This window comes from Chiloscyllium plagiosum, chromosome 18 (genome assembly GCF_004010195.1).
Source record: "Chiloscyllium plagiosum isolate BGI_BamShark_2017 chromosome 18, ASM401019v2, whole genome shotgun sequence".
Taxonomy (NCBI): Eukaryota; Metazoa; Chordata; class Chondrichthyes; order Orectolobiformes; family Hemiscylliidae; genus Chiloscyllium; species Chiloscyllium plagiosum.
In genome coordinates, this window is record NC_057727.1 from 1510317 (window position 1) to 1523010 (window position 12694).

The window sequence follows — 12694 nt, forward strand, 5'->3', positions numbered from 1 at the left end:
TCTCCCTGCGTAATTGTTCCTCTAATTCCAGTTGCCTTTTTGGGGGTCTATAGGACAACCCCAATAACATCACCATCCCCTCCTTATCTCTTGTCTCCGCCCACAAGGCCTCACTGGATGATCCTTCAGTTAATTCATCTCTGATTCCTGCTGTGATACTCAGCTTAATCAAATATGCAACTCCCCCTCCCCTCCTGCTACCCCCTCTGTCCCACCTAAAGTACCACATTAAGCTGCCAGTCCTGTCCCTCCCTTAGGCATGTTTCTGTCATGGCTATAATATCCCAGTCCCACGTACTTATCCATGCCCTGAGTTCATCAGCTTTACCTGTCAGCCCCCTTTCTTTGAGTTAGATGCAATTTAATCCAACAAGCATTCCTTGCTCCCTGGCATGTTCCAGCCTGTCCTGTCTCTTCTGATTGCTGTATGTCCTTCCAGCCTCACACTTGCCTCCCTAGGTTAGTGAGCCTAACATCTGTTTGGGTAAGTTACTTGTGAAGACTTTGAGAGATAAGATAAACATGCATTTGGAAAGATAGGGTTTGATTAGGAATAGTCAGCATGGTTTTGAGAGTGGAAAATCATGCCTCACAAAGTCGTTTGAGTTCTTTGATGAAGTGATCAGGAAGATTGACGAGGGCAGGGTGGTAGACGTAGTGTATCTGGATTTCAGTAAGGCCTTTGATAAGGTTCCACATGGTAGGCTGCTCTGGAAGGTTAGATCGTATGGAATCCAGGGGGAGCTGGCAAATTGGATACACAATTGGCTTGATGATAGGAAGCAGAGGGTAACAGTGGAAGGATGATTGTCGGACTGGAGGCCTGTGACTAGTGCAGTGTCTCAGGGGTCAGTGCTGGGCTCATTGCTGTTTGTTATCGATATCAGTGATTTGGATGAGAATGTACAAGGCATGATTGGTACGTTTGCAGATGACACTAAACTAGGAGGTATCGTGGATAGTGAGGAAGGTTATCAGAAATTGCAGCAGGACCTTAATCAGCTGGGGAAGTGGGCCGAGAAATGGCAAGTTGAGGATCCACACCCCGGCCCCCGCCAATTTAGTTTAAGCCCTTCCTTGTAACACTAGCAAACCTTGTCCCCAAGATACTGATCTCCCTCCAGTTCAGGTACAACCCGTCCCTCTTGAACAGCAGCTCACCTTTCACCTCTGCCCCAGCAAAGATCCCAATGATCTTAAAACCTGAATCACTGCCCCTTGCACCACGCATTCATCTGTCATACCCTCACTAGCACGTGGCACTGGAAGTAATCTGGAGATTATCACCAACGAGGTCCTGGTTTTTAACTTTTTCCCAAGCTCTCTGTAATCGGTCCTCAGGACCTTATCCCTACTTCTACCTATGTCATTTGAGCCAACATACACAATGACTTCTGGGTGCTCACCCTCCCTGTGGAGAACGTCCTGCAGGTGCTCTGAGACATCCTGGAACATAGCACCTAGAACAGAGAACATAGAAAAGTACAGCACAGAACAGGCCCTTCAGCCCACAAAGTTGTGCTGAGGATTATTTCTAATCTAAAATAAAATAACCTAACCTATGCACCCATCAATTCACTGCTATCCATGTGCATGTCCAGCAGTCGCTTAAATGTCCCCAATGACTCTGCTTCCACCACCACCGCTGGCAACACATTCCATGCATTCACAACTCTCTGCGTAAAGAACCTACCTCTGATGTCTCCTTTATACCTTCCTCCTAATATCTTCAAACTATGACCCCTCATACCAGTCAATCCTGCCCTGGGGAAAAGTCTCTGGCTCTTGACCTGGGAGACAACACACAATCCTGGAATCCCATTTGCAGCCAAAGAAATTCCTGTCTGTCCTCATAACTGTTGAGTCTCCTATCACTAAGGTCCTGTTTATCTTTACCCTACCCCGCTGTGCCTCAGAGCCAGTCATAGTGGCTCCTGCTGCTTTCCCCGAACATCATCCCCCCAACAAAAACTACCAAAACAGTACACTTGTTTTTGAGGGGAATGGCCACAGGGGACTCCTGCACTCTCTGCCTACGCCCTTTGCCTTTCCTGGTGGTCACCCAGCTACTCTCTGCTTGCATCTTCGGTATGACCACCACACTAAAACAGTCACCTATGAAGCGCTCCGCGTCTTGGATCCTCCAGTTAATGTCTAATGGAACACAGTGACCCTCTGAAACTGCAACATCCCTCAGCACTGACCCCCTGACAGTGCAGCACTCCCTCAGCACTGACCCCCTGACAGTGCAGCACTCCCTCAGTGCAGACCCCCTTACAATGTAGCACTCCCTCAGCACTGACCCCCTGACAGTGCAGCACTCCATCAGTGCAGACCCTCTGAAACTGCAACATCCCTCAGCACTAACCCTCTGACAGTGCAGCACTCACTCAGTACTGACCCCCTGACAGTGCAGCACTCCCTCAGTACTGACCCACTGACAGTGCAGCACTCCATCAGCACTCTCCCATCGACAGTGTGGTACTCACTCAGCACTGACCCTCTGACAGTGCGGCACACCCGCAGCACTGAATCTCCGACAGTGCGGCACTCCCTCAGCACTGACCCTCCGACAGTGCGGCACTCCCTCAGCACTGTCCCACCGATAGTGCAGTGCTCCCTCAACACTGACCCTCTGACAGTGTGGCACTCCCGCAGCACTGACCCTCTGACAGTGCGGCATTCCCTCAGCACTGATCCTCCGACAATGTGGCACTCCCTCAGCACTGACCCTCTGACAGAGCTGTACTCCCTCAGCACTGACCCTCCGACAGTGCGGCACTCCCTCAGCACTGACCCTCCGACAGTGCGGCACTCCCTCAGCACTGACCCTCCGACAGTGCAGCACTTCCTCAGCACTGGCTCTCTGACAATGCGGTACTCCCTCAGCACTGACCCTCCGACAGTGCGGCACTCCCTCAGCACTGACCCTCTGACAGTGCGGCACTCCCTCAGCACTGACCCTCTGACAGAGCTGTGCTCCCTCAGCACTGACCATCCGACAGTGTGGCGCTCCCTCAGCACTGACCCTCTGACAGTGTGGCACTCCCTCTGCACTGACCCTCTGACAGTGCGGCACACCCGCAGCACTGTCCCTCCGACAGTGCGGCACTCCCTCAATGCTGACCCTCTGACAGTGCGGCACTCCCTCAGCACTGACCCTCCAACAGTGCGGCACTCCCTCAGCACTGACCCTCTGACAGTGCGGCACTCCCTCAGTACTGAACTTCCGACAATGCAGCACTCCCTCAGCACTGACCCTCCAACAGTGCGGCACTCCCTCAGCATTGAATCTCCAACAGTGCGGCGCCCCCTCAGCACTGACCCTCTGACAGTGTGGCACTCCCTCAGCACTGTCCCATCGACAGAGCGGCACTCCCTCAACACTGATCCTCTGACAGTGTGGCACTCCCTCAGCACTGTCCCATCGACAGAGCAGCACTCCCTCAACACTGATCCTCTGACAGTGTGGCACTCCCTCAGTACTGACCCTCCGACAGTGCCCACTCCCTCAGCACTGACCCTCCAACAGTGTGGCACTCACTCAGCACTGAATCTCCGACAGTGCTGTGCTCCCTCCATCCCTGATGTGTTGAATGTAGATTTGATGAGGCATCCTGAACCATTTCACTGGAGCATTATCTTGGCTCGGTGGTTTTCCAGCCCAATGACAGTACCATTGCAGCACAATCTCCGTGTCATGCTGCCAGCCCGATCCAGAGTGAGTGTTGACGATCTCGAGATGCGCTATGTTTGTGTTTTGCAGCTGACTGTGGTGAACGCGGGCCGACGTTACCTGGGGCTGGAAGATCTCAGTGGCAAAGTGTTTGTGACCTCTGGACTCGGCGGGATGAGTGGGGCCCAGGCAAAAGCAGCTGCGATCATCGGCTGTGTGGCAGTGATAGCAGAGGTGAGCCCAGCTTCCACCGGTCACCCTGACAAGATAGCGTTGCAGCTGCTCTGAGATCAACGCAACAAAACCGAGTGGGCTAGACTGGAGGGGAGGACTCCCCCCTGTGCAGAGCTGCGCTGTCCATGTTTCCATTAAACTCCCTTCAATGACCCTCCGTTATGGATCCAGGATGAGGCTGGTTACTAATGATCGCACAGTGTTCAGTTCTGTCTGATACTGAAGCGATCCAGACCCTTACATACACCAAGACGTGGACAACATTCGGTTCAGGTTGAGAAATGACAAATTGTATTCACATCACACAAATGCCAGGCAATGACCATCTCCAGCAAGAAAGAACGTGATCTTATTCCTTGACAATTGTTGGTGTTACTGTCATTGGATCGCTCACTATCAGCATCCTGGGAGTTACCATTAACCAGAAACTTAACTGGACTCACCACATAAACACAATGGCTACAAGAGCAGGTCAGAGGCTGGGAATACAGTTGGAGAGCAACTCACCTCCTGACTCCCCAAATCCTGTCCACCATCTACAAGGCACAAGTCAGGAGTGTGATGGAATCCTCCCCACTTGCCTGGATGGGGGCAGCTCCAACAACACTCAAGAAACTTCACACCATCCAGGACAAAGCAGCCGGTTGATTGGCCCCACATCCACAAACATCCACTCCCTCCCCCACCGACGCTCAGAAGCAGCAGTGTGTTTACTATCTACAAGATTCACTGCAGAAATTCACCAAAGATTCTCAGACAGCACCTTCCAAACCCACGACTACTTCCATCTAGAAGGACAAGGGCAATCAAGCGGCTGCTTTGTCCTGGATGGTGTCGAGCTTCTTGAGTGTTGTTGGAGCTGTCCCCATCCAGGGGCAAGTGGGGAGTATTCCATCACACTCCTGACCTGTGCCTTGCAGATGGTGGATGGACTTCAGGAAAGTCAGGGGGTGAATTAATCAGCGCAGGATTCCCAGCCTCTGACCTGCTCTTGTAGCCGCTGTGTTTATGTGGCTAGTCCAATTCTGTTTCTGGTCAATGGAACTCCCCAGGATGCTGATATTGGGGGATTGTGATGGTAATGCCATTGAATGTCAAGGGCTGATGGTTAGATTCTCTCTCTTTGGAGACTGTCATTGCCTGGCATTTTACGTAATCAGCCCAGACCATATCCGTTGTTGCATTTGAACACAGCCTGTTTCAGTATCTGAGTTGTGAATGGTGCTGAATGTTGTGTAATCATCAGTGACCATCCCAACGTCTGACCATATGTTGGAGGGAAGGTCATTGATGACGATGGTTGGGCCTAGGACATTACCCTGAGGAACGCCTGAAGAGATGTCCTGGAGCTGAGATGACTGAGCTCCAACAACCACAACCATCTTCATCCAAGCCAGATATGTCTTCAACCTCCAGAGAATTTGCCCCCCCCTCCCCGATACCCATTGATTACAGTTTTGCCCGGGCTCCTTGATGCCACACTCAGTCGAATGCAGCCTTGGTGTCAAGGGCTGTCCCTCTCCCCTTCCCTCTGGAAGTCAGCTCCTTTGTCCATGTTTGAACCAAGGCTATAATGAGGTCAGGAGCTGAGTGACCCTGGGGGAACCCAAACTGGGCAGGTCCCTGAGCAGGTTATTGCTGAGCAGCTGCTGCTTGTTGGTGACTACTTCCATCACTTTGCTGATGATCGAGAGGAGACTGATGGGCCCCAGGATGCTGATATTGGGGGATTGTGATGGTAATGCCATTGAATGTCAAGGGCCGATGGTTAGATTCTCTCTCTTTGGAGACTGTCATTGCCTGGCATTTTACGTAATCAGCCCAGACCATATCCGTTGTTGCATTTGAACACAGCCTGTTTCAGTATCTGAGTTGTGAATGGTGCTGAATGTTGTGTAATCATCAGTGACCATCCCAACTTCTGACCATATGTTGGAGGGAAGGTCATTGATGACGATGGTTGGGCCTAGGACACTACCCTGAGGAACGCCTGAAGAGATGTCCTGGAGCTGAGATGACTGAGCTCCAACAACCACAACCATCTTCATCCAAGCCAGATATGTCTTCAACCTCCAGAGAATTTGCCCCCCCCCTCCCCGATACCCATTGATTACAGTTTTGCCTGGGCTCCTTGATGCCACACTCAGTCGAATGCAGCCTTGGTGTCAAGGGCTGTCCCTCTCCCCTTCCCTCTGGAAGTCAACTCCTTTGTCCATGTTTGAACCAAGGCTATAATGAGGTCAGGAGCTGAGTGACCCTGGGGGAACCCAAACTGGGCGTCACTGAGCAGGTTATTGCTGAGAGGGTGCTACTTGGTAGCCCTATTGATGCTGCCTTCCATCACTTTGCTGATGATCGAGAGGAGACTGATGGGGCAGTAATTGGCTGGGTTGGATTTGTCCTGCTTTTTGTGTACAGGACATACCTGGGCAATTTTCCACATTGGAAAAAGTACTGCAGGTCAAGCAGCGTCCGAGGAGTGAGAAAGTCAACATTTTGGGCAGGACCTTTCTTCAGGACCAGTGAAAGGTTATGTCCAAAACATTGACTCTCCTGCTCCTCAGATGCTGCCTGACCGGCTGTGCTTTTCCAGCACCACACTCTATCAACTCTGATTCTCCGGCATCTGCAGTCCTCACTATCTCCCAATTTTCCACATTATCAGGTAAATGTTAGTGTTGTAACTGTTCTGGAACAGCTTGGCAAGGGGAGCGGCAAGTTCTGGAGCACAAGTCTTCAGTGCTATTGCCATAATGTTGCCAGGCCCATTGCTTTTACAGTATCCAGTGCCTGCAGCTATTTCATGATAATATATGGAGTGAATCGAATTGACTGAAGCCTGGTATGTGTGATGATGAGATTATCGTGGGTATCATAGACTGCAGTAAATACTGATCTTGCCAGTCACTTGCACATCCCAGGAACAGAAAATGTTCGAACCAATAATCTCAGCAGGTTCCCGAGAGGAGTGATCATGTTTTTGGCTTCTTCAGGGTAAAGGTGTTTGGCTCCAGGCAGGAAATGATTTGGCCAAGTTTGAGAATGTCCCTCTGCAACTGAAGCAGAGCAATGTTGTCTTTTTGGGTGGGAAGATAAGGATCATTGAGCCATGTCTGGCAGTAAGACACAAGATGCCCATTCACTCCTGAAAGAATAGAGGGGCAAGACCGTACAAGTGTGTTCCCTGTACTGTCCCAGCTCGCCTGAAAATCAACAACAAGTGCACTGATTCCTTCGGCAAGACCAACTGTACTCTCCACTGAGGGGAAAAGGGAACACAGCAAATAGACAGCATTTGCTGCAAGACCACCTCCTCACGGAGTTGGCAATGGATGCTCCAGCTAAGCACAGAACCCCTTACCTAGCACCATGCCCAGCGGCTGAGGTTTGGTTAGTGTTGGCAGATTGGAGCAGACAGAATGCTCCAGTCAGTGAAGGCTCTAGAAAATGTTACTTCTCCTTGGCAACGTGTTGATTGGAAACGCAAGTTGCTTTTGTTTTGCTGTCGGAATGTGAGATGAATCGTGGCAAACATGACCCTTCTAGTCCAGCCAGTTTGTTCCACACCGTGAAAGCAGCATTAATAGGAGAGATAGGAATCTCCAGGCTTCCAGCACCCAGCTGCTGAAATGTACTGGCATGGAGTAATCTCAGAGTAATATTAGAGTAATGTTGGAGTCATGTGGGAATCATGTGGGAGTAATGTGGGAGTAATGTCAGAATAATATGGAGTAATGTCAGAGTAATGCTGGACTAATATGGGGAAGTATCGGAGTAATGTTGGTGTAATGTCAAAATAATATCAGAGTAATATGGAGAAATGTCAGACTACTGTCAGAGTACTGTAGAGTCAGCCCAATTGACTGGGTCAGTGTCCATTGAAGGAATTGGATTCAGTTCTGTTCCCCACACCTCAGGAAAGGTACTAACCCAGAGAGGGAGCACGGCAGATTCCCCAGAGTGATGCAGAGGTTAAAAGGGTTAATTTACAAGGACAGTTGACAAAGAAGATGCTTGTGTTCCCCAGCACAGTGTTTAGGGATGATCTAGTTGATGTGTTTATAATCAAGTGATTCCAGTGAAAGGAATCCTCATAAAGCACACTAACGCATACATACATGTCAAAGGAGCAGTGAACACACCAATGTGTCCACATGGCAGTGAACACACCAATCAGATGGGCTGAATGGCCTCCTTTGGTGCCATAACCAACTTGTGAATGTTTTTGAAGTGGTGAGTTGTAAGGATCCAGACTACGTTGCCTGAGAGTGAGGTGGTGGTGAGTTCACACTGGCGTCTTCCGGTAGGAATTGAGATTGTTAATTGAAAAGGGAGGTTGTGCAGGGAGAAAGCGGTTGAGATGTAGGAGTGAATGGGAAAACCAGTTCCTGAACAATGGGCTGAATGGCCTAACTCAGCACTGGAACAATTCTGTGATTCACATGGAGCATTCCCTGAGGGTGTGAGTTCACATTCCGCCCATTCCCAGTGTGAGGAGGAATCTTTAACATTTTGAGTGGATTATTCTTATGACCACCTTGTCCTGATAGCCCCTACATCCCAATGAATGGCCATAAACATAGAAAATGATTCTGATCGGCGGCTGTCCAGGAAAACTGAGGCAGAGGTTCACAGAAACACAGGAGGACTATAACGCAGAAAGAGACCATTTGGCCCACTCTGTCTCTGCTGGTAATGATGTGAAATTGTTGAACACAATGTAGGGTCCAGAGAAATGCAATGTATCAAAGCAGAGGTGCTTTATTGAGTTTTGATTGAGTACGCCACACTCCTCCAACTTCTTCACTTTCTCTTGCCCTCTCTCTGACCTTCCTTTCACATTTATTTTTTCTGCTACCCTTCCCCTGCCTCCACTTGTTTAAGCCCCATTACCTCGCCGCTAGTTCCCAATCCTGACTGAAGGTCGTTGAGCTGAAATGTTAGTCATTTCTCTCTCCTTAGACTCTGCCAGACCTGCTGAGGTTTCTCAGAATCCCCTTCTGGGTTTATTTCAGATTTCCAGCATCTGAATTTAGTGTCTGCTCCTGTTATAAAACACAAACCTCCACAGCATGGTTCAGTGAAAATCCTCGTTGACCTGGTCAGGAGATTCAGAAAAACCAACACAAAAATTCTCCCCTTCAATCGCGATCCACAAGATCCCAGTAATTCGATTTAATTGACTGAAGACAATCTGACAAATTGATACCCCCTAACCTTTAACCTTTCACTTTCAGGTTGATGAGGCAGCTCTGACGAAACGACATCAGCAAGGCTGGCTCATGCAGGTCAGCAATAGCCTGGACCAGTGCATTGCTCAAATCAGGTACCACATTCCTTCTCTCAGTACCCTCCTGTTCCACTGCCTCACCATATCCCCCAATCCCACCCTCTTCCACGTACCCCCATCACACCTTTCCCCATATCCCTGACACACACCCTCCCCCATATTCCCAATCTCATCCTCCCCCGTATTTGCAATCCCATGCTTCCCCCATATCCCTTAATCCCAACCTCCCCCAATGTCACTGGGTCAAAATCCTGGAATTCCCTCCCGAGGGGCATTGTTCAAGAAGGCAGCTCACCCCACCTTCTCAAGGGGCAACTAGGGGCGGGCAATAAATGCTGGGCCAGCCAGTGACATCCAGGTGCCACAAGTGAATGTGAAATTAAAAATTCCCAAACACATTCTTAATCCATAATCCTAAATGCATTCTCCCACATATCCCCAAACCCACCCTCCCCCATATCCCAACCCTCCCTCCCCCTATATTCCCAATCCCAGTTTTCCCTCATACCTCTGACCTCCTCCTTCACATTGTGGACTGCAGCCTCCTGATTGGTTGGATTCGGGTTTGTGCAGCATAGAGCTAGTGTTCCCTCTGTGTTGCTCGCTGTAGGATGGTCAATTCCCCTTTGCCAATGAAGACTGTCAGAGAGGTCCCAGTGGATTATAAAATGGTAGCCAAGGCTGGGGAAGGGGCTTATGTGTTGTGTGGCCCACATTTCCATAAAAAAGGAGTTAACGCTGAAAGTGGGGTTTGGAGCAGCCAATAGAAGAGCCTCTTTTAAACTGGTAACTGGCTGGCCTCATGTTAATGAGCCACTCAGCTCCATGACTATCACTTTCTCATTGGGAGCAATCTGACCAAGTTTAAATTCAAGATTAGAGTAGTGCTGGAAAAGCACAGCAGATCAGGCAGCATCTGAGGAACAGGAAAACTGACGTTTTGGGCAAAAGCCCTTCATCAGGAAGCTCTTCCAGCACCACTCTAATCTTGACTCTAATCTCCAGCATCTGCAGTACCCATTTCCGCCAAGTTTAAATTCAACCCTTCCTTCAGCTTTCAGTCCTTTCATGTTCCCTGGTCATCGCTTGTTCCAACTATAAAACCATAGGAGATAGGAGCAGAAGTAGACCATTCAGCCCATCGAGTTTACTCCACCATTCAATGAGGTCGTGGCTGATCTTATAATCCTCAACTCTACTTTCCTGCCTCTCCCCCATAATCTTCGGTTCCCTTGCTGATTAAAAATCTGTCTGCCTCAGCCTTGAACAGACGGATTGATCCAGCCCCGACAGCTCTCTGTAGTAAATAATTTCACAGATTCAAACCTCTCTGAGAGAAGAAATTCCTCCTCATTGCTGTCTTCAACGTGCAACCCTTTACTCTGAGATGATGCTGTTTGTCACAAATGGAAAGAACCTTTCTGCATCTCTCCCATCAAGCCCCTGAGACTGTTGTATACTTCAATAAGATCAAGTCTTGTTCTTCTCAACTCCAATGAGTACAGGCCCAACCTGCTCAACATCTCCTCAAGAGACAGTCCCTCCACATCAGCTGAGTGAATCCTCTCCAGATTATCTCTGACTCTCAATCCAAGGACATGCACAGAAAACAATTCAACACTTTAAATCTTCCCTTGTGCTGAAAGAAAGGTTCTGTCTGTCTTTCTCCTTTCATTATTAATTTTCACCATGCCATGATCCCAGCTGATGTCAGACCACAGACTGAAACCTGGCTTTGTTGTTTTTTTGTTTTAATGAAGTGAAACAGAGTCTTGCAATATGGCAGACATGGTTTTAACAATAAAACAGGGGTTAATTATACAGACAAATGATAAAATAGAATAAATGCAACTATTTATAAATGGCACAATTTAAGGATTTTAAAACATGTGTTAAAGCACAATCCCAACAGCACATTGTCATTTGATTAGATCATGGTAAAAGGCTGGAAGAACACAGCAAGGCAGGCAGCTTCAGGAGGGGGAGAAGTCAGCGTTTCGGGTGTAACCCTTCTTCAGAACTGGGGATGGGTGTGGGGGGGGGTGGAGCTGCAGATAAACGGGGAGGCGGGGGCAGGGTGGTGAGGTGGGGATAGGTGAAGACAGGTAGAGGGTGCGACCTGGTTGGTCAATGGGAGTAATGAATCCAATTGGTAGCAGGGAGGAGTGGAAGGGAGGAGGAGGGGCTGGGAAGGGAGTTGGGGGATGGGGAAGGGAGCTTATTTGAAATTGGAGAACTCAATGTTGAGTCTCCAGGCTGTAGGCTGCCCAGGCGGAAGATGAGGTGTTGTTCCTCCAATTTGCGGTTTAATTCGTTGTAGCAAAGGAGGAGGCCAAGGATGGTCATGTCGTAAAGGGAATGGTTAGGGGAATAGAAATGGGCGGTGACTGGGAGGTCCGGTCATTCCCTAAACAGGGAATTGGAGTCTGGGTTTGTAGGCTCCAGATAAGATATCCTCTCTTATAATCCTCTGTGTATGATTATTTTCAATAAAGCCTGTTGTTGTTCACTTACAAGAGTGTAGATCTCATACTACTATGTGGTAGCAAATGGTGACCATATCTACAGGACTGGGGTCTTTGGAAGAGCCTGAAGTCAAGATCACTGATGGTAAACCATGACGCCCAGCCCAGAGAACTAAACCCAGAGGTGGAGAAAACACCCAAAGTGTAGCTCAGCTGTGTTAGGGACTGTCTAGCAAGGGGCTTCACATGTACTTGGGAACGGAACTGTGTTACAGGAAAGCTGGTGCAGAAATCAAAGAGCGGGAGAGTTTGGGTTTGGCAACCAGGATTGGGGGTGGAGGGCGGGGAGAAAAAAAAAAATCAACAAGTAAAGTAATATTGAAACAAACCAATAATAAAACACATGAATGTCAACTGTGCTCCAAAACAGGTGCAGTCCAAGTAATTCGAGAATTCCAGAGGCAGGAACCAAAACTGTTTGATTTTATCGAGTCATGAGTGAAAGGCGAGATTTGGGTAAGGATGAAGCAGCAACCAGAACATTAAACACATACCACAGTAGTCTGCTGGGGTCTCAGCACTAAGAGACTTCCTCTGGCAGCTCATTCCATACACGCACCATCCTCTGTGTGAAAAAGTTGCCCTTTAGGTCTCTTTTATATCTTTCCCCTCTCACCCTAAACCTATGCCCTCCAGTTCTGGACTCTCCCACCCCAGGGAAAAGACCTTGTCTATTTATCCTATCCGTGCCCCTAATGATTTTATAAACCTCTATAAGGTCACCCCTCAGCCTCCGACATTCCAGGGAAAACAGTCCTAGCCTATTCAACCTCCCTCTGTAGCTCAAATCCTCCAACCCTGGCAATATCCTTGTAAATCTTTTCTGAGCCCTTTCAAGTTTCACAACATCTTTCCAATAGGATGGAGACCAGAATTGCACGCAATATTCCAACAGTGGCCTAACCAATGTCCTGTGCAGCTTCCCAAATCCTGTAAGCATACCAAACACATTCTTCACTATCCTACCTA

The 12694-nt window shown here is 48.9% G+C and overlaps 1 protein-coding gene across 1 annotated transcript in view; it reads right to left on the reverse strand.

Annotated features, from left to right (window-relative positions):
* uroc1 (urocanate hydratase 1) overlaps window positions 1-12694 on the reverse strand; it is a 76390-nt gene that overhangs the window by 16038 nt on the left and 47658 nt on the right. The window contains exon 9 of the mRNA XM_043708614.1: window positions 3750-3935. Within this exon, the coding sequence (XP_043564549.1) occupies window positions 3750-3935 (186 nt within the window). The remainder of the gene's footprint in view (window positions 1-3749; window positions 3936-12694) is intronic.